Source organism: Enhydra lutris, unplaced genomic scaffold, assembly GCF_002288905.1.
Source record: "Enhydra lutris kenyoni isolate GAN:26980312 unplaced genomic scaffold, ASM228890v2 scaffoldscaffold3, whole genome shotgun sequence".
NCBI lineage: Eukaryota > Metazoa > Chordata > Mammalia > Carnivora > Mustelidae > Enhydra > Enhydra lutris.
In genome coordinates, this window is record NW_019154087.1 from 50090437 (window position 1) to 50113876 (window position 23440).

The 23440-nt window shown below is 38.1% G+C and overlaps 1 protein-coding gene across 1 annotated transcript in view; it reads left to right on the forward strand.

Annotated features, from left to right (window-relative positions):
• The first annotated feature begins 6370 nt into the window (after positions 1–6370).
• LOC111155743 (relaxin/insulin like family peptide receptor 1) overlaps positions 6371–23440 on the forward strand; it is a 103800-nt gene continuing 86730 nt past the window's right edge. Inside the window, exon 1 of the mRNA XM_022516122.1 lies at positions 6371–6662. Coding sequence (XP_022371830.1) covers positions 6614–6662 — 49 coding nt within the window. The 5' untranslated portion in view covers positions 6371–6613. The remainder of the gene's footprint in view (positions 6663–23440) is intronic.

Consider the following 23440-nt stretch of genomic DNA (forward strand, 5'->3'; position numbering starts at 1 on the left):
TTATTCTACTTGCCTTGAAGGAGAAGCCAAAGTAGCAGCCTTTAAAATAAAGTTGGGGACTCCAGCACATGCTAAAAGGGAGACTTACAAAGGCAGTGTGTAGAGTCATTGACCAAGACTCTAAATTAATTTTTGATTAATAGCTGAGTGCCTCAAAGTCAAAGGCACTAGCAGTCCACCAGGGTTGTAAAGGACCTGAGCTGCCAGAGAGACTCTGAGCCTAGACCAAATCAGTAGTTCCTAAATTACAGTCAACAGATAGGGTCTTGGAGAAGTCTTTCCTTTTATTTGCAAAGACAAATGTCATCATTTTTATGAAACTAAATATATTTAGTTTAAAAGATTGTTTTATGTTTGAACATTCTATCTTCTCCAATTTTGTGGTAGTCAAATGTCCTTACATTTATAAAATGGTGGCCCAAAAAGTGATAAGTAAAGCTTTTGTTTTTCTTCATTTTTGTACTTGACCAAACTGTTTGGTAACCTTATGTTGTTCCTTTTGTTGTTATTAAAATTCTATTTAATTATAAAATGATCATTTTTCTTTGACCTTCAGATCTAAGAACTTCTGATGGAATCATAAAGAAACCTCTTGCACCATCTTCTAGAGCTGCACTGTCCAGTAGAGCTGCACATGTAGCCACTAGCTACATGAGGCTACATGTGGCTACTGAGCACTTGAAAGGTGGCTAGTCCAAATTGAGATGTGCTGCATGTGTAAGATACATATCCCAGATTTCAAAGACAATAAAAACAAAGGAACAAAATATCTATTAATAATTTTTGTACTGATCACATGTTGAAATGGTAATATATAGAATATATTGAGTTAAATAAAATGTATTCTCAAAATTAACTTTACCTGTTTCTTTTTACTTCTTTTAATGTGGCTACTAGAAAATGTTCAATTTCATGCATGGCTTATTTTGTACTCCTATTAGACATTCCTGTTTTCACGTCAAAGTCTGAAAAAAATAAAATAATATAAAGTCAAAGTCTGTTCAGAATCAACCATGATTAAAACTGTTATCTTTCTGGCAGTGGCTGGTGTTAGCAGCCTTTGCAGTCACACCAAACCCTAGTGGCTGACTTACATCTGTTACACAACAGCTGTATCTGCCTGGCTAAAGTCTGTCCTTTCTCATCTTCTGCATCACGTGGTCATGAGACCAGTCTTCTTTATTTGTCTTCTTTTGATTTTATCAATTGCTCAGAAATTGATATCAACTTTTTTTTAAGATTTTATTTATTTATTTATTTGACAGACAGAGATCACAAGTAGGCAGAGAGGCAGGCAGAGATAGAGGAGGAAGCAGGTTCCCCGCTGAGCAGAGAGCCCTATGCAGGGCTCAATCCCAGGACCCTGGGACCATGACCCGAGCCGAAGGCAGAGGCTTTAATCCGCTGAGCCACCCGGCGCCCCGAAGTTGATATCAACTTTTAATCCTACTTTTAGTTACCTAGTCAACCTAATGTCTGACACTCAGCAGCTGATTACCCCATAACTTTATGATACCATTTCTTCTTATATTTTGGGCTAGAAACATCCAGAACCACCATTTGCACATGTTTACACACACTTGTCTTCGAAGTGAAATGTTGCCTCTATTACTCTCTGTCAGCCCATGACCTTCTCTGCCTTCCACACTCACTACCCAAATTTTCTTCCCTAAAGAAGCTTCCCTAGTTGACTCCACCTAGTTCTATCTTCCTTGATGCCCTCTTATACCTTCTTTACTACCTTATGGTCAATGGCACCAATTTACATTCACTGAGAAATTTGGTAAAATTAAATTTTAGGTAAATCATATATATATGCATTGCATGCTAAATTACAAGTTTTTTTGAAGCAGAGTATTGTGTTTCATAAAACGACAGCGCTATAATTAATCTAAAAGATCAACTATTGGGGTAACCGACTGGCTGTCAATAGAACATGTGACTCTTGATCTCGGGGTAGTGAGTTCAAGCCCCGCTTTGGGTGCAGAGATTACTTAAAAATTAAAAAAAGTAAAATTAAACAAATAAATGAAAGATCAACTATTTATTTCACAAGTGAAACAACTGAGGACCAGAGGCATTTAAGTGACTTATCAGAGGTTACATGTGTAATCAGTGGCAAAATTGGGACTGGAACTGCCTGCCCATCTTCTACTGGTACTACTGGAACAAGCCACCTTTACTTTTCTAATCTACTTTTCCTTCCAGCATGTCGGAGATGCCTCTCGCATAAACGAGGTGGTCTCAGGTGGGCCATGTAGAGGCATCAGCGGCAGACCGGTAGGATAGTGTGTTCAAGAGAGAACAATGGGATTGTGAAGTTAGGGCTAAGAGCATTAAATCTCCTGCAAGGTCGACCCCCATGGAGTCAAGGGTTAGAGTGAGCCAGGGTTAGAGGCAAGGCTTCTCTGTCAGTAGAGGAGCTGATGTTCAAGCTGGGATCCTAAAGCAACTGAGGGCGATCGCAGATGAGCAAGCGCAATGCGCATGTGCGGAAGAAGGCAGGAAACCGCAGGCGCAGGGAGCCCACAGTCTGTTGTAAATGAAACAACAGCTTCAGTTTTGAGATCCCATCCACTGGCTCAATCAACAAACGACGTTTTCCCTTTAATACTGTTGGTATTGAACCACAGAGGCTCATTCCAGAGAGAATGAGCCTGAAACTTGAATGTCGTTGATTACAATAGTTTGGGGGAACTAAGTAAGGCAAGGTTAATAGTAGTAGGTTCTGTACGTAGTTTTCACCTAACAAAAGCCAGCAACTGATATTCTGCATAAGATCATGATCAATAGATAGATAAAAAGACAGATACAGATAACCCTGTCCTCACCTTCCTCACATTATCAACTTTACAGAGGATTGTTCAAGTCTGTTGCATACCTATTATATCCCTCAAAGACAACACATGAATCCAAATGGGACTTGGTTGATTATCTGCTAACTGACATAATAGCTTCTGATCACTTCCATCTAGGGTGAAATGGTTTAGATTCTGTATAAAATGTCTTTTGAAATACCTGTAGCTATTCATGGTTCTGTCCCAGTGCATATTTTGCTTGATATCATTCTCCAGAAGTCATTTCACTTCAGAATTGTGCAATTAATGCTAAATTGAGATGGCTAAAATTGTCTTGGTATGACTTAGAGATGATGAATATCTCAAGAGTGTTGCCTGACTGACAGCTGTCAGTTAGGAATGGATCCATAGGATGAACAATTTGAGCGTACACATTTTAGCCCTGGGATTGTACTTATTCTTAATTCATGAGTTGTTTACTATTGCCTGAATAGCTCTACATCCTGAGTCTCTGACTGAGATTTTACCAACCTCTTTCAGTTAGACTTTCCCAGGTCTGAAATCAAACATTCAAAGGCGGTTTCCAGGATTGGAAATGACGGTAGCAAATAGGCTGAGACGTGTAGACAAAAAGCCCTTAAGTGTCATGATCTAATTTTAAAATATGATGCTGAAGAATGTACTAGTGTATTTCAGTGAATGGAAACACCACAGATTAGAAACTTGAATCTATATAGTGCACACAGATTGATGATGCTTGTCTGGCTCGATTCATTAAGTTGTCCTAAGAAGTAATTTTCAAATGGAAAGTTTTGTTATTATTCAGAGAGCCTAAGTAAGATTTTTCGAAGAGATTCCAAGGTAAGAAAGGGTGTTAACTATTGCCTGAGTCAGCACCAAATCTAATGTGGAAAACCATGAAGTACTCAGCCAAAGAGAGGCAATGACGTCACAGAGTCTACCAGGCCCCTAGTAAACGTTTATAATTGAACAATATAAACAGGAAGAGAAGGCTAGAAACATACACCCTCTGTGTGCATTTAAAACACTGTAATGTATGTCCTCAACCTGCAGAACAACAAAATGAGGAAACACATTTTCATTAAATTTTAAATGAGAAGAATTCTATTTTGATTATTTAGTAAAAATCAATACTCAAATATTGTCCAGGCCAAGTCTTTTGCTACGATGCAACTGGTGTCCACCAGGAGCAAGTTTGCCCCCCAGGGGACATTTAACTATGTTTAGTGACATTTTTAATTGTCCCAACTAGGGAGTGCTATTGACATCTAGTGGGTAGAGGCCAGGGATGCTGCTAAGTATTCTACCAATGCAAAAGACAGCACCTCACAATGAAGAATTTTCTGGCCCAAAATACCAATACTGCCTGCTCCAGTGTGTGGTAGAGGCACTCTATGTTCACTCCTGGGTTTTCCATCAATATACCTATACGAGATTCTTATTCCAGATTCACTGTCTTGGCTTAAAATAAGAAAGAAGTGATATTCTTTAAAAAAAAAAAAAAAGAAGAAGAAGTCTGAAATTGTTCCTTCAGAAAAATAACTATTTTAGTAAAAGGTAATATAGTCTCAGTAAAATGAGAAGTTATTTTGAAGTTTTACATGGATAATTTGAGATTAAAGATACAACAAATGTATATTTTGTTGAAGACTACTTCCTGGCAATCGGCCTACTGATTGTATATATCTGCAATAATCAGCTCAGGCAAAATGCTCAAAGCTAACAAAATAACCTCAGGATAACTTTGAAAACTCAGTGTCAAGAGCTAAACTTTATGCTGGACAATTCTCAAAGCAAGTTCCTCAGCTTTATAGTTCAGAAGTTGCCTATGGATTCCCCCTTCGGATATTGCTCTTGATATGTCCCTCAGAATCCTTTTAGGAAACACTATTTCTAAAATAAATAAAAGGGGCACCTGGGTGGCTCAGTGGGTTAAAGCCTCTGCCAGCGGCTCCGGTCATGATCCCAGGGTCCTGGGATAGAACCCCACAATGGGCTCTCTGCTCAGCAGGGAACCTGCTTCCCCTCCTCTCTCTCTCTGCCTGCCTCTCTGCCTACTTATGATCTCTGTATGTCAAATAAAATAAAATAAAATAAAATAAATAATCATTAACCACTTAAAACATTTCAAGTATTATTACAAAGAATAAGCACTTAATAAACACTTAATGAGAATTAAATGAGTGTTCAAATTCAGTTAACCATAAACATTTCTACTAAAATAACAATGTCTTCATTAAATAAATCTACTGACATACAAAGGACTTGTAAAGTCCAATACCTTTTTTTTTCCTTTCGTGGTATTAATTACCTCTACAGGAAAAAAGAAAAGTAGTGTTAATATAAACCTTGAGCCACGATTTAGAAATTGGCTTTTTTTTCTTTTTTTTTAAGATTTTTTTATTTATTTATTTGGCAGACAGAGATCACAAGTAGGCAGAGAAGCAGGCAGAGAGGGGGGGAAGCAGGCTCCCTGCTGAGCAGAGAGCCCGATGTGGGGCTCGTGGAACTCAACCCCAGGACCCTGAGATCATGACCTGAGCTGAAAGCAGAGGCTTTAACCCACTGAGCCACCCAGGTGCCCGTAGAAATAGGCTTCTTATGTTGAAGTCAATGATATAGAGATATGTAATTTAAATAGATTCTACATGTAGAGTGATTAGGAGGCATTAACCTCACAAGACAATTTCTCCCGGGAACGTGCTGTACAGTTGTTTTAAAAATAAATTATTACACACTACAAAATAAGAATGACATAGCCTGGTTAAAAGAGAAAGCATTGCATGGAAATGTTCTTTACATTTGCAAGCTTTTTTTTCTCTGCTGATTAAAGTCATCATCATATGAATGGCAGCCATTCAGTAATCACCTATTATGTACTAGAACCAGACATTCAGATTGCTCAGGGCTGGACATCACTGCTACCTTGCTGAATAGATATTTTCCCCCAGAAAACCAAAGCTCAGCCAAGAGCAGGCACCTACACAACTAACAATTTGAATCAGACTATGATTCAAACCCAGGAAGGCTTTACTCCACAACCAATGACCTATTGTGGTCTCCACTTGTAGTAAAACTCACAAGCTCAAGAAAATTTAAGATTTGTTTTTTATTCCTTTGTATTTATTCTTTGCACAATATCCTATCATTCCAGTGCCTAAACTCAGATCACAAAAGATTGCTATAGCTACATTTTTTTAATTCTTGCCTTATAGTTAATTACACAATGGCATTTTGCCCCTTGTACTTCTGTTCTTTTCTCAGTCCCAAGTCACTGAGGGAAAAAAAATTTTTTTCGTTTGTAATATATCTCCTGGTTTCTTTCTAGTAGTGTGACTTTGATCAGCTCAGACATTTGTCAGTTCACACACACCGTCATTTGTAGACTGTTGCCGGACATAGAAAAAAAGATGTTTAGAGTCAACAAGAAGAGCTTGTATGTTCTCTGTCTGAAACTTTTGCTCACTGCTCAGCTTTGTCTGTGTTCACGCTGGGGTGTGTGTGTCTGCTGTGGCAGGGCAGAGCGGGGTAGTGGGGGGGGTGTAAAGAAGGATACTAAGACTTTTAGAGGAGGAGGGTGGGAGGAGAGATTCTGAGAAACAGAAAGGAAGAAAGAAAAGAAAAGGGAATGGAAAGAGAGGGAGAGGAAATGAGAGAGGAAGGAGGGAGGACTGCTTTGTAGCTGCTAAGATTGCAGACAGAAATAGCACACAACCACCGTGAGCTGTGTGCAACTCAGAAACCAAGACCAAATTGTACTCACTTTTATTAATCAGTTGCTCACAAAGAAGGAAATGACATCTGGTCCTGTCTTCTTCTACATCTTAATTTTGGGTAAATACTGTAAGTATGCTCACTACTTAATTTTATATACCTTAATAATATTGTATGAATTAATCACAATTACAAATGTTTATTACTTACATTTATGCTTTTAATATAAACTGTTTTTTTCTGATAAAATTGTAATCTTACTTCAGAATTATTCTTAAGTCATTTCTGGTATTTATATTGGAAACTGGAATATATTGGCAGAGGCAGTAATTAAGCAAGATTAACATGACATACAAACCTATGCTTCCTAACAACCAATTTGTTTAAGCAACAATTATTTTATAAATAATTTGATACTATTTCAAGAGAAGTAGTCTTTAAAGAGATTGTGTTCAAGTAAGATCCCCATGTGAAATATCTGGTAAAGTCTACATTTATTCTGGTTTATGTGTAGTTTTAATGCTTCGTGGCCCCAGTCTTTGTGATTTGATATCATAGGTGTGCCTTCTCACTGAGAAATGCATTCATAAAACTCCTTTTTTATTTAAAAAAGATCTCTCACTTTTCCTTGAAAGAAGAGCAGAGAAAAGCACAAAGCAATGAAAAGCACAGACCAGGAGCCCAAATGGGCATTTTTTGTTATAATGACGATTCTTGCTCTCTCTTTGTGTGCTATAGTTTACTTTTCAGGAAAAAAAAAATGTAAATCAAGAGAGTCATTTTGCATTCAACCTTACTTAAATGGTATTATGTAAGTAGAAATAAAATGTTTATATTTCCTAGATAATAACTGATGAGAAAGCCAAAACATATTAAGAAGGAAAACTTTCTGTGGATCTGTAATACCTTCTGATGCTGGGAGGGATTAAGCTTTAACAAATTTAGAATTCACATGCATATTTACATCCCTTGATCTCTTAAAAGTTTGCAGAAGTCGGTTTTTACTAAGATAGTCTATTGACAATGCCTCCAAGTAAATTTCCCTCTGAACTCTCCCAGTTCTGATGCCATGTCCTGCATCAAAGTGATTTTTCTTTTTTCCTCTCCTCCCTTGACCTCCAGTATGCTTTACTTTAATGGTCATATGGGAGAGACAGCTTCAAAACCAAGGCAACAATTCAGAATCCTGAAGAAACATTCTAGCTCCTAGCTTTCTCTGCCTCTAATCTTGGTAACTATGATTTCATTTTTCATTCCAGTTTTATTTAGAAATAATTGACATACATCATTGGAGAAGTTTAAGTCAAAAAGAATGATGGTTTGATTTATATATATCGTGAAATGATTATACAACAGGCTCAGCTAACATCTGTCTTCTTATATAGATACAATATAAAGGAAAAGAGAAAAGAATAAAGGGGAACAAATTGTTTCCTTGTGATCAGAACTCAGGATTTACTCTCTTGAGACCTGTCCTGTACATCAATCACACTGAAGTGGTGGCTGTCATCATCTTGTTGGACATGACGTCCTTAGCACTTACTTCTCTTGTAGCTGGAAGCTTATATCTTTTGACCACCTTCCTTCACTTCTGCCAGCCTCCACCCCTCCCCCATTATTTCTGGTAACCACAAGTGTTATCTTTTTTTTCCATGAATTTATTTTGAGACTTTCCTTTTTTTTTTTTAAGGTTCCACATATAAGTGAGATCATACAGTATTTGTCTTTCACTGTCTGCCTTATTTCACTAAGCATAATGCCTTCAAGGTCCCTCCATGTGTCATAAATACTAGAATTTTCTCGTTTTTATCACTGAATAATATCCCATAGTGTTTGTGTATATACACACACATATGTATATGTATATATGCTTATATATATGCCACCACTTCTTTATTCCCTCAACCATGGATGGACATGTAGGTTGTTTCCATGTCTTGGCTATTGTAAATAATGCTGCTATGAATACCAGGGTGCATATTAACAAGTGCATCATATTAACGAGTTAGGGTTTTCATTACCTTTAGATATATTTCCAGAAGCGCAGTTGCTGGATCATGTAATAGTTCTATTCTTAATTTTTTGAGGATACTTCCATAGTGGCTATGCCAGTTTGCAATTCCACCAACAGCGTTCAGGGATTCTCTTTTCTCCACATCCATGCAGGCTTTCTTATCTCTTGTCCTTTTAATGACAGCCATTCCAAAAGGTATGAGGTGGTATCTCATTGTTGTTTTGATTCACATTTTCCTGGCATAGGACTAGTGATGTTGAGCATCTTTTCATGTACCTATTGGCCCTACGTATGTCTTCTTTGGAGAAATATCTATTCAGGTCCTTTGCCCATTTTTTAATTGGGTTATTTGGCTTTTTGCTATTGAGCTATGTGAGTTCTTGTTATGTTTTGGATATTAAGCCCAGGTCAGATATACAATTTGCAAATCTTTTTCCCATTCTGAATGTTTTCTTCTCATTTTGTTGATGGTTCTCTTTGCTGTGCAGAAGCTTGTTAGTTTGGTGTAGTTCCACTTGTTTCTCTTTTATTGTCTTGTTTGTGCTTCAGGTGCCATACCCAAAAAATCATTACCAAAATCCATACCCAAGAGCTTTGTTTCTATGTTTTTTCCTAGAAGTTTCATGGTTTCAGTCCTACATTTAAGACCCATTACCCATTTTCTTAAGTAGAGGATCAAAATCCAAATTGCAAACCATCACTAAAAATTGAATGTTTCTCATTACAATCCAAGCATTTAAGCTACCAGAGTTTTTAATATTTGTAGCCAAAACACTCGTAAATCAATAACATTTTACTGTTTCCTATTCCATTTCAGTGAAATGAATAGGTTAAATAAACTAAAGGAATACTTCCAAGTTAAGCATTCTAATATGGAAAATGGAATTCTAATATGAGGAATTCAAGGATATGTAAAAAGTGCTCATAGCAGGTTGAAAAGCAACTTTAGCTAATGTGTTACTAGCCAATTCAGCTGAGTAAAAGAAAGTTCCCTGTTTACATATTCTCTTTTGTTAAAAAAAATTACTTTCATGAATAGAAAATAAAAAGTAAATGATAATGATGATGATGTCAAAACCTTCCAACTTTTTAAAATTTAAGTTATCTTGTGATTTAAAAAAATTTTTTTTTGACATTGTAGTGTGAGTAAGTACTTAAAGAGTCCAATTTCTCATCCTTCCACACCATCTGCAAAAGATAAAGGTACAAACATCTGATGCAGAGTTTGGCAAGCAGGATTCCTGGCTATAGGGTGTCAAAGGAGTGGGGAGGGTAGAAGGGCATTTGGCAGGAACCTCCAATTAACAACCAACACCCATAATTCACTTCCTACTTTATCTCACCATTCAGCTCCACCAAGAGGATTTTCTATGCCCAAAGCAAAAGAAGTCAACAACTATGTAGGGACAAATCTTAAATCTCTGTAACTACCGTATGTTGGTTATTGTTTGTTTGTGTTTGTTTGTTTGTTTGTTTTTTAATCCACTCTCCTACTGCCTGAGAAAGGCTATGGGATCTCCTAGAAGACTGCTTGCTCAGGGTGCTTTGGAGCACCCCCACGTATTGGTCCTAAGATTTGCAGCAATGACTTACCTTCGCGAGCCTTAGTTTGTAAAATTGCAATAAAATTTTTCACCCTACCTACACCCCAGAGCCCTTATGTTTGCTTTTTTAATACATAAATTACCTCCTTGAATCCTTAGAACAACTCTATTATGTAGAATGAAACACACAACGAAGGCAAGACCCAAGGACATTCAGTACCTTGTCACAAGATTCAGGCTCTTAAATAACAAGACTTGAGATTTGAATGCTTTTAAAGCCTATACTCTTTCCACTAGACCATGAACACTCTGAGAGATCGTGTGTGTAAAGACAATAGCAATTATTAGTTATCTTTTCAACCAAAAGTACTTATTGAATGCCAGTTACCTTAATAAGCATGAGACTTAAGGGTGACTACAGCATGATCCGTGCTCTGAAAGGGAGAATGGAGAAGACAGAAAGTTAATCTAGGATTACCAGTGAGACAAGGGCAAAAACCTAAGTGTACACAGGTTGGGGCAACATTAAGATTTAGAAAAGGTTTTCTTTCACCCTTGAGACTTTCTAATTCTCCAAAAATTCCTCTGTCTGTAGTCTAGTTAGCTATATTGTGCCAGTGTTGATTTATTAGTTTTGATAATGTACTGTGGTTATGTAATATTTTACCATTAGGGGAAGTTGGGTAAAGAGTACATAGGACCTCTCTGTGCTATTTTTGCAACTTCTTGGGAGTCTATAATATTTCAAAATTAAGAGTTAAAAAACAATCCCCAAGAAGAATTGTATCTGAAATCCTTATCAGCAAATGCTTTACTTATTACCTAAATAGTATCATTAAACAAAAACAATCATTTTACTTAATACTTCAGAGAGACAGGGAACCAGTGAGGAAATAGGAAACAGAAGAAGCCCAAACATAAACTTGATCCACTGCAGTGTTTGCCAAGAACTGATCCAGCTGGGAAAGTCCTCACTTTTAGATTCCAAATGGATATTCACAAGACCATCTGGGCTTCTTCTTAGGTCTTACAACAGGTATATCTTCTAGCAATTTTTCTCTAACCATTAAGAAGGAGAAAGGAAGAGGTTTCCCCAGAACAGACCATCAGGATATGAAAAAAAGAGAATACTGACCTATTTACCCACCTCCAAAAGATGAGAGAATAAACTCTCCAATATGCAGATTACAGAATTATCTATTATTCCACTCAATATTTTTGAAGGTTACTAATACTTTTGTATTGTTCTTTCTTTGAGTTTGGAATCATATTTTTAAATTTTAAATAGAAAATTAATAAGTCTGTGCAAATACATCATCATTATCTGCATAAAGGGAAACAAAGTACTGCATTTGTGAACAAATAGTTTTCCGAACATAATTTCACACTTTAGGACAAACTTATTAAACTGAAATGTACTTGGAATTGGGTGATCTACTTAGGTTGCCTTTTTTAAATTTTTTGTTTTGTCTGAAAAATTATAAACAAAATATACCATTTTGATTTCAAGCACTATGATTGTGGTTATAATTGTAGTTGTTATATTTACCATTTAATGAGAGCTTTCCATGGACCATGAACTATGTACTAAGTGCTTTATAAACACTATCTGATTTTATGCCCATAAAAGCCCAAAGAGATATTCTCATTTTGCAAAAGAGGAAACAGAAAATGAGAAATACTGAGTAGCACGTCTGGGATCATTTCCTAGTAATTGTTGCAAAAGAGATTTCATTCCAAGCCTATCTCCTTGAAAAGCCTGTGTTAGTAAAACATGATTTTTGTTCTAATATTTTCTAATACTATGATATCTTAGAATTAAAATAGTCCTTAAAAGATTGATCTATTGGGGAGGGTATGTGCTATGGTGAGTGCTGGGAAGTGTGTTAACCTGGCGATTCACAGACCTGTATCTCTGGGGCTAATAATACATTATATGTTAATAAAAAATTAAAAATTTTTTGGGGTGCCTGGGTGGCTCAATGGGTTAAGCCTCTGCCTTCGGCTCGGGTCATGATCTCAGGGTCCTGGAATCGGCAGGGAGCCTGCTTTCCCCCACCCCCGCCTGCCTCTCTGCCTACTTGTGATCTCTCTCTCTCTCTCTGTCAAATAAATAAATAAAATATTTTTTTTAATTAAAAATTTTTCAAAAAAGAAAAAAACACAAAGTTTGCACAACCTGGGGTAAGGTCCTCCCCATCCCAGGGAAGCTCAAGAAACCCATGCCTGGTATATATGGGTCTCCTTCTATGAGCTGGTTCCATCTGCTCTACAGATTATCTGCCAGCGTACACCAACAGAAGAACTAGGATACATATGTAAGTAATTTGAATGTATAGAAAATTAAATTCAACCTGTATTGACCCCAGGATTTTGCTTAGAATGCACTTTTATTTTCAGAACTTGACACAGAACTATACACATAAAAGTACCAATAAAGGGGCGCCTGGGTGACTCAGTGGGTTAAATACTCTGCCTTCGGCTCAGGTCATGATCTCAGGGTCCTGGGATCGAGCCCCGGGATGGAGCCCCGCATGGGGCTCTCTGCTCAGCAGGAAGCCTGCTTCCTCCTCTCTCTCTGCCTGACTCTCTGCCTACTTGTGATCTCTGTCTGTCAAATAGATAAATAAAATCTTAAAAAAAAAAAAAGTACCAATAAATATTTACTCAATTCCTAAGTTAGCCTACCTCTCCGTCCTCCTGGATATATTCTCCCCTCCTTATCCCCACAACTCCAGCAACTCTATTTCTTGTCCTGCATGTAGGGGATCAGGTACTTTCTTATTCTCTTCAATTTTATATTTTCACCCATTACTCTGATCAGAACAACCAAAAGCTTTTTCCTTCTTTGGAGATAAACAGGAATCAACAAGTCATTGATATTTTAAATTTGGCTTTTATTGTCTATCACAGTAATGCCAAAAGCCAAGCTAAGAAGAAAAAAAAAAAATAGTATCAAGTGAGATCTCCTGTTACTCGTGTTAGAAATTGGTATTTTCCAGGGGGCACCTGGCTGGCTCATTGAGTTAAGCATCTGACTCTTGATTTCAGCTCAGGTCATGATCTCAGGGTTGTGAGATCAAGCCTCATGTGGGGCTCCATGCTGGTCGTTCAGCCTGCTTATTTAAGATTCTCTCTCCTGCTCTTTTTTCCACCTCCCCAAGACTCCCCTCCCCGATGCACACATTCTCTCAAAAGAAGAAAGAAACAGTTGTATTTTATAATAATTTGGCTGTTTGATTTTTTTTTGCTAAGTTGATTCATTTTATAATTATTTCAGTATTACCTAAATTAACTAGAGTCACCTTATTTCTTAAATCTTCTATAATAATAAATATATCTTTTTTTAAGTAATCAGTACTCTCAAAAAAAAAAAAAAAAACCCCTCTGAGAATTAGTCTTTGTGAGGACTCTTGGGGATTTTGCACCTGCTGCTGTACAACATGTGGAGTCCTTGCTTCTGGCAATTGTCCCGGCTCCTCTCTCCACTCTCTGTCTCCATCATTCCTCCTCAATTTCCCCTCAATATTGTCCCTGGAACTCAAGTTCTCCTTCCGTAGTGGAGAACAACACAGTTCTCTGGCCTCAGCTCCTGTCTCCAAACTGAACTCCAGGTCCATCTCTAGTCAAGGCACTCAGTTGAACCAAACGCCACCCATATTATCAGCTACAAAAAAGGACAGCAGATAATCTTAAAAGTTCTTTAGCGGTAAGATTCACCCTTTTTAAAAGGCAGCTAAGAGTTAAAATATTTATTTTGTTTTTATTGGAGAACTGAATATGCATTTGAACTGAGAGGTTGTACAATTGCATGAGCTAATTCATTAAAACATCTAATTATGTTGCTGTCCCTTAACCATCATTTCTCCTAATTAATATACTTAGAGAAAAATACTCTTTTCTGTTTCCAGCATCTGAGTCTCCAGTGAATCGCTATCTAGTTAGTTTCATCTTATGTCTCTCAAATACTTTTTTAATTGACGTTTCATAAAATTAGGCTTTCGAGTTCAATAGAAAGTCAAAGTTTCTAGAGTAGCAAGTTCTCATTCTTTTTTTTTTTAAAGACTTTATTTATTTATCTGACACACGGAGATCATAAGTAGGCAGAGAGGCAGGCAGAGAGAGGGAGGGAAGCAGGCTCCCCGCTAAGCAGAGAGCCTGATGCAGGGCTCGATCCCAGGACCCTGAGATCATAACCTGAGCGGAAGGCAGAGGCTTAACCCACTGAGCCACCCAGGTTCCCCCGCAAGTACTCATTCTTTACATAAAAAGACACTGAGGTCATATAGCTGTGTTCCCTTTTGTTGCCCGGTGTATTATTCTTTACTCACTCTTACCATATGGTTTCACTTACTTGTGGAGCATAAGGAATAACATGAAGGACATGGGGAGATGGAGAGTTAAAGTGAGATGGGGGAAATCAGAGGGGGAGACAAACCATGAGAGACTGTGGACTCTGAGAAATAAACTGAGGGTTTTGGAGGTGAGGGGGGTGGGGGGTTGGGTGAACCTGGTGGTGGGTATTAAGGAGGGCATATATTGCATGGAGCACTGGATGTGGTGCATAAACAATGAATTTCATAAGCATGAAAAGAAATGAAATAAAAAACAAATTTAAAAATAAAAAGTATATTTTTTAAAAATGGGCCTCCAAATTTCATATGTAGGACAAGAAGTGCAGGAAATATGAGAGGCATAGAACATCACCTTAAAGTAGAGAGAAACTACGCTGAGGTTATTAAAATAAATTACTTATCCACCAAAATCCTGGCCTCCAAGATTAAGACTTTGCCAATACACTGAGCTTAGTATAATCATTATTCACTTACCTGCCTAGAGATAAACCTCTTAATTCATTCTCACAGCCAGGTAGAGAATGGACAGAGAGAGAAGGGTCTGATCACATCTCTCCAAGTCCATGCCTGCAGTCAGACCCTAAGGAACTTCAATGACAGTGGCTTTTATCAATCTCGGAGTAGATTAAGATCCAGCGGACACTTTCATTATCTGTATTCCCTCTCCAGTCCATGCTCCCATGTTCTTCCTCAGACAACTAAATTGTTTTTAAAGATTTATTTACTTATTTTGGAGAGAGCGAGAAAGCAGAAGCATGGGGAAGGGCAGAGGGAGAAGAAGAGAAGCAGACTCCCCACTGAGAGTGGATCCCAACTCAGGGTTTAATCTCCAACCTGAGATCATGACCTGAAACCATGAGTCAGACGTTTAACCGACTGAGTCACCTAGCACCCCACAACTAAATTGTCTTCAAAGATACAGCCCAGGGCACCTGGGTGGCTCAGTGGATTAAGCCTCTGCCTTCAGCTCAGGTCATGGTCTCCGGGTCCTGGGATCGAGTCCCGCATCAGACTCTCTGCTCAGCAGGAAGCCTGCTTCACCCTCTCTCTGCCTGCCTCTCTGCCTACTTGTGATCTCTATCTGTCAAATAAATAAATAAAATCTTAAGAAAAAAGAAAAAAGATATAACCCTTTCCATTGTATGCCCTGTAGATACTGAATCTGACCCTTGGAGCCGTCCCTCTAAGATGCGGTAATCAGAGGATTGCTATGCAGGTGTCCACTGAAGCTGTGGTGGGAGAAACTTTGTCAACTCCTCAGGAGTAATTTATAAACTATTAGAATCTTCCAGACATTTCTAGTTTCCAGAAAGATGCTTTCTTTTCTCTAGGTACACCCAAATAACTTGGACATCAAATACCTATAATACCTATAAACTTAACCTCTTCCATCCCCTCTCCCCCCACAAAAAAGAATACTGTGACTTCTGACTTCTATCTTTCTGTCTGTGCTGAGGTGCCAGAGAGGGCAGATACAGTCGAGACAGTGTTCATGTTGAATAGAGTCCCCTGAATTGCTTTTTTCATCGCTCACCCCACCTCAGCACACACAATTTCCTGAGATGGAATAACATGTTTTCCGACTTCACAGAGATTGAAAGGACACTTAGAGAAGCAATGTGAGGCATCTTCGCTGTTGTGCGAAGCTACCCAAAGGCATTAGCAATTTATGATTTGGTAGCAAATAAGTCTCACACTGGTAGTAAGCTACCTGCTACCATGCCAGTCTGATTTCCTCTTTATGGGTGGGGTGAGATGGTCTTTGCATTGAGATGAAGTGGGTGTGTGAAAATTGAATGCGTCTCCCTGACCATTTAATAGGCTGCCTCCCTCAGGCTTCGATCCTGCCGTGTGTTCACTTTCTCCTCCTTTTCATCTCTTTCACCTACAGTCTGCTTAGTGCCAACTGGAATCAGCGGCATTTCCTTGCCTGGCCTCCAAGATGCCCAGATATTGCTTTCCTATTCTAATCTACCACTTCCTTTTCCCCCCTCACCACCACCTGATTTCTCCTTTTTCGTCTCTATTCCTCAGCCGCACCACACCTCTTGACGTAACACACACGAAGAGAAACTCCAGCCTCTCGGTCCCCAATCTTACAACCAGAATTCTTATTTCTGCTTACCTCTAATCCTTGAGATCCTTTCCTCATGAGTTAGGAAGTTCATAGAGGATAGTTTCCTATTAAACACACTTTCTGCGGGTAACATATGCCCCCATTTTGCAGTTACCTGCTCTCAGGGACTTTATGGCTAATATTTGCCGCATTCAGTAAGGCGGTTCCAACATCTAATCATCACAGCGTAAGGGAGCTATCACCCTGCGGGTTCCTTTAGGTGTTGCCATTCAAGCAAATAAATCTTACTTTATAGATTTGAAATGAAATGTTAGCAAAACGTGCTGTTGGACACAAAGTGACACATTTTGAACAAAATTTATAAATGTACATGCCTGGATCTCCTGAGAGACATCCCATAAGCTACCGCACAAAGCTGTTTTGAAAGCTTGTATCCAGGTTTCATGACGCAGGTATAAATTAATGAAAATAACTGATTACATTCTCAGGTGCATCAGGCACCAGCTTCTGAGAGCACAATTGGTGCTGCCATGACGTACACCCAGAGAACCTCTGGTCCTTGTCTTTCCTTTTCAGCCTCTTCTCTCCTCCAACTCACCCTCGGCCTTCTGATATTTTAATAGGCTTTTCCCAGAGCAGGCTAGAAATATCTTTCAAGATATGCCATTTTTACTTTCCTAGTTGTGGCTGATTTGTTGGAAACTGCAAAACTGCTTCATGGTTTATAAATGTTTCTCCTTTCTCACCCATTTCCAGCTTAGACAAGAAGACATCATCATGGGGCGCCTGGGTGGCTCAGTGGGTTAAGCCGCTGCCTTCAGCTCAGGTCATGATCCCAGGTCCTGGGTTCAAGCCCCACATCAGGCTTTCTGCTCAGCAGGGAGCCTGCTTCCTCCTCTCTCTCTGCCTGCCTCTCTGCCTACTTGTGATTTCTCTCTGTCAAATAAATAAATAAAAATCTTAAAAAAAAAAAAAAAGAAGAAGACATCATCATTCATGCTTTCTGTTAGATTCTCTTAACCTCCACTTAACCTCCCTCTTTGTGTTAAAATCAAGAGAGGTGACTAGTTTAGCTAAGTTAAATTTAGATTTTTATTTCTCCCCTTCCGCCTGTAACCCTCGCCCTTGATCTTGAAAGCTCCCTGGAAAGAAGGATTGTTTTTGTTTGTTGAAATTCAATAACTTTTCTCAGCAACGGAGCATTCATCCCCAGAGTTGACCTGAAAGAATATAGCAAATCATTTGTCCATCAAATCCATTTTAATGGAAAAAAAATCTATACAAATCTTTTTGTAGTGCTGCTGGCTCTTGGCATCTCTTTCAAAGTTTCTATGTTGGTAATATATAGCGGGTTCAATATTATTCTCATGGTCCATTATAGTCATTACCTGGGAGGAGCGGCACAAAGAAATTAAATAGACTTATTCCCTTTCTTCTAGGAGTTCACAATCTATGACAACTTTAATGTCTGTCTTATAAGATAGATCCGAATAGGCACAGGCTAGAATTATTAACTTAAAGATGTGAAGAGATAGATCAAGACCAAACATTTTGTCATGATTAAATTCCCTTGACATTTTGCCTTTGGTACAGCTCTAATGAATACCTGAATAGATAACTAAGGAATGAATGTGGTACTGACCAAGAAAAATGGAACTTAACAAAGCAGTGTGTCATGAAGGAGTCCAAGGAAGAATGATGCTACGTCGCATGGAATAAAAATAAGGGGTGTGTGCAGACCGAGAATAAGTGTTGAGAGAGAAGAGAATTCAGTGAAACTCCCAGCAGTCCATGAAGGAGAGGCAGCAGAAGGAACAAGCTGAGGCAGGATGTGTTGGTGATGGTTTTAGTGTAACCTTTATAAAGCTGTTATATGTGATCCAGTCTCGGAATGGGTTCACATTTAATGATGCTCATATAGAACAAGGGCATTCACTTTTACTCATGCCTCTGAAAAGATTTAAAGAATCATCCACTGTATATGGTCTACACAAGTCTTATTGAAGTAGAATGTAATCTCTTCTCTAGATTTCTCTTCCTCCAGATTTCTCTCTTTGATGCAAGACCATGTAGACCCCTCCTGCCTCCTTTCCCCCATCACTCAGCCCTCACTCCTGATACAACACGCTCCTCTGCCACACGGTCTCTTTGCACACAAAATCCATTTTCGATTCTGACCACTTTTTTCAGGAAAATTCATCTCTTAGTATTGGGGGCTTTTTTTCGCCCTCAGGAAGTAGAGGGTAGGGGAAGAGTTCAGAGAAGAAGGTTAAAAGGCAACGCCAACATTATTGGTCATGAAATTTAAGGATTCAGGAGAAGGTGTAAACTATTACACACATATAGACACACACACAAACACACAGAGTAATAGCTTTGCCCCGCCATTAATATTAAGTATATCAAAACCAGATGGGGGTATAATATACAAACTTTCATTTTTAAGGCACAAATCTCAGATGTGCAAAGTTGAAATTTTGTGTCCGTGACGAAACTCAGAGCTCATGACTCTCACCAAAAAAAAAAAAAAAAAAAAAGATAGACATTTAAATTTGCTAATTCAAAGCAGCTTCGTTTAAGAATTGGCAACTTTATCTTTTAAGTACAATCTTAATCCCTTAAGAATTGTTACCCAGTCCACCCACAAATTTCCCCCTCTGCCCAGTAGCAGGTGGGTTCAGAGGAAGCTTCTGAAACATGGAAGTGGAGGGCAGGTGGAAGGATGAACATCTGCAGCAACTTTGCCAGCTCCATGTGAGGTTTGGCTCCTCTGTCGGGTGTTGGCACCAGCACTCACCAAAACGTTCAAACACTTCCTTATTCTCCAGCTGGCAGGGCCGGATAATCCACATGCTTCTCTCCCGGCAATAACGCCTCTCTCCATTGACTGTCTGCTCATAACCAACCTTCTCCGGAGAGCATAGGAAACCCTCAAATGGCCTTCACCTGTCAGAAGCCCAGAGAGATTCGGGGCTGAGTCAGCCCCTGTTTTAGCTTACCTCGCCACCACAGCTCCCCACCCCCCTAGCATCACATAGGACCCATGGCTTCTGCTAGAGACGAGCCCTTTCCTTGTGCTGCAAATTAGGATTTGGGACAAGAATCACCTCTGTTTGGGCAACCCCCAAACTCTCTCGGTGATTTCTACCTCCCCTCTTCCCCAAAGGAATTTTAGATTCCACACTGACAAGGTGTTTCATGCTCACATCTTGTTCCCACCAAGTTCAAGAAAACAGCTTTGAGAGTATCACACATGCTTACCCATCTCTATAGGTTGGGGAAACATTCAGTTCTCTGAGTCCTTCAGTATTTGGTCTTGACTGTCAAAACCAAGATGGTAGCATTCAAAGAAATGAATAAAAAGGAAAAATATGCTCTCTCAAGTATCTGGCTTTTGCAGTTCAAAGACATGACTTTTAAGTTTTGGAATTTAGGCAAGAACTTGACTATTCCAGAAAGGCCCTTCTGGGCTCTACCTTCTTTGAGCAATAAAGGACAGTCCAATTGCCTTGTATTAGTGGCAGAAGGTAAAAAATGAATAACTAAGAAAGAAGAATATTTGGATATGTGATAAAAGCATGCAGCATTTGATAAGCAGGAATTATATACACAAAACCATAGTAATTTGAAAAACTAATTACAATGCCATATTTTAGTAAAATAGGAAATCTTTGAGAATTTGCAAAATATTTAATGTCAAATATTTACCTAGATTTCCCAATAGTGGTAAGTGGATAAAGTGAATATACATGTTTATTCTCACTTTTGAGCAAATTCTAAAGGAAAATCAGATTATTCACAATTTAAATAATGGCAAATAGTGTTATTCACTTTATCAAAGGAATATCTTCACTTGGTGTTTGTTTTTTTTTTTTTTTAAGTCACATGAAAATGTACCTATTCTACCTGGATTCTAACCCAAATATTATGACTACATCCTATATTCTTGCTGGTACCATTTCTTCCCACCTTTTCATTCTGTTGTCCAAGCCAGTTCCTCTTATTATACTTAGACCTATCTTTTGCATAATTTTTATTTTTAATCTCTTTGCCCTACATTTTACTATATGTTTTCCTTTCCTGTTTTTCTAACCAACACTGATCATAATATTATCGATGAAAACGCCAAAATATAAAAGTATTATTTGAATTGTGAAAAATCCCAAATCATTGTGTTTACCTATTAACTTTCTTCTAATAGAGTGTGTGGAACAATAGAGTTTGTGCTCAACACTAGGAAGGAACCAAGAGGAGTTTGCATGGTTCTCTCAACACCAGAAGCTACACTATCACAAACGCTCTTCTCCTGTCGGTCCCCAGGAACCTACACTACTTTTAAACTTATTCTGGGGAAGTTGCTGCAAACGTTTAATATATATTATAATGTGCCATATTCTATGTACTTAGATACATAAAATGTGCCAGACCAAAGTTACCATCTTCTGATTATTAACATGAAGTATTTATATTACTGAAGTTGTAACTAGAATCAGTTACATTATTGAAGTTCTGGTTGAAGATAAACACTTGAAGGTATTGTCTAATTAAATCCTCACATGAATCCTGGAGGGTAAATATGTGCTCATCTCCCCACATGAGGGACATGTGTGTCCACATGTGGGACTGACGCAGATTGAAGAATTTGCTAAGATCACTGGCTCCTAAGTACTTAATTTAGAATTTGAACTCAGGTATATCTGACACCCAAGTTTGAGTTCTTTCCACCCCTCATATAAACACCCAAATCATAAGACATAATTATTGCATATTGTCTCTCATTTTATAAAACAAACATTTTTATTCCCAATTATAGATGAGCAAACTGATCAAGCAAGTTGAACTCAGTTCAGATCCACCACTGACTGTCTCCTGGGGAAAAGGAGAAGTCACTGGCAGGCACAGATAGAGTGTGGGCAAGGCCACAGAGGCAGGAAAGGGTATGGTATGTGCAGGAAATGATGAGAAGTTGGGATGGTTTAAGAATAGTGCAGAAGCAAACGCTTGCAGATAAAGTTACAGACGATCATTAGAACCAGATTATAAAGTCTTTGTAAGCCGCTCTCAAGAATGGACTCTGGACTATAGTACATAAGAGATTGTAGCAGAAGTTATGCACAGAATGCTATAATGAGATGGATTGTTTTGGAAGTTACTCTGGCAACTTACCAAAAATGATCTAGAATGTGAAACACTGAAAACAATCCCTAAAAGAAGTGTCCACTGCACTCAAGTCACTAGAGAGGCAGAGGCTATGACCAAGTGAAGTCTGCTGCTGCTGTTTACATTGTTTTCATAGAACCTTAATATACTTTTAATATATTTTCTCCCTGACTTGTACCTATAAAATACACAAAATATGTGTGGAATACAAGATAAAGTTTTTGTCTACTACCCTGATTATGATATGACTGGCTTTTTTGACATTGTACTCCACAAATATCCAATAATTATCCCTACTTCTAGCTCCCAAAAAAGTCTTTTGATCCACTCTGTGCCTGTATTTACATGTTTCCTATTTTTCTTGTGTTATTTTCTCACTGTTTTCTTTAATAGCATAAAGCTTTTGGATCCAAATTAAAAATAAGGCAAAAGACAAAACACAATAGAAACATTGTAAGAAACGTACATGCAATAATGGACAATGTGTTTATTTGAATCCAATGGAAGGTACTATCTAGAAGTACAATCTCTACTCCTTAATGAATAAGTAACTTTGCCACACAAAGCTGTTACTAAGAAAGTGTCAGTAAACAAACTTAAGGGATTTTACTCAGAACTCACAATACACAGTAGTGGGAAAACAGAATCTATTTAAATAATGTAAAATAACATTCATAGGGCCAAGGCATATCTGTAAGATATAATTTTATTCTTTGTTTTAATATATTTGTGTTTTAATGAGTAATACTACACATGATAAGTTTGAAGCACAAAGGTACAATTCATTATTTTATTTCTTAGAGTTTCCTTGATGAAGGTCACAGTAAGAATGGGGTGAAATGGTGCTGAAAGTTTAGGGCACATTACTGATCAGGCATCAGAGATGCCCTCAACCTTCAGCACATTTCTAGTCTCCCTAAAAACTGCATATCCATGGTCATGCTATTTAGAAAAGTAGCTTGCCCAGGACCTTTTCAAAATAAGAGTATATTTTATTATTCCTGCAAGCATTGAGCTAAAGGAGATAGAGTGAATTGGCCAGTTAGCTCAGTTGGTTAGATCGTGGTACTAAAAGGGATACACAGCTGAAAATGAGCTTCTTTTGCAGATATTGTAAACATTATATAAAAACCATTGCTAACAGCTTCTGTGACTAGAAATGTTATAATCACTAGTCACAGAAAACTAAAAAATAGTTTCTATATATTTATGAAAAAACAAGAGATTCACTTTCAGCTGGACAAACCTTTCCACTGGATAAATTACTCTCTGGTATAAATTAAATGCATATTTGGAAACTACATTAACTCTTGAAAATGACATAGTCAGAAAACCGCATACATTCTGGAGTTGGAATATCTGTGTACTACGTAGGGTTTACAGTGGTGAGCTGAAGGAATGCCACACATCGAGAACGCACAAAGTTTTCTTTACGGTTTTCCTAAGAGTAAGTTCCATGCCAATTTGTCAATCTAGGGACACGTAGTTTTTGGATTTTTGTTCACTTGATTAATACAGATGTATATATTCTAGATTCAAGTTTTAAAATCCAACCTCTCTTTGGGATTTTTACCATCATTTGGTGACAGACTACAGTTGTGATAAAAACAGTATTATTCCACCACTAGCTATACCAAAGAGCTAGTTGAATTTCAAATATTTCTCCTTGCAGCTCTTTCTTCCCTTAATTTTCTGCTCCTTTCATCGTTTCTTCCCCTTTCCTATACACACACACACACACACACACATCAGTCTAG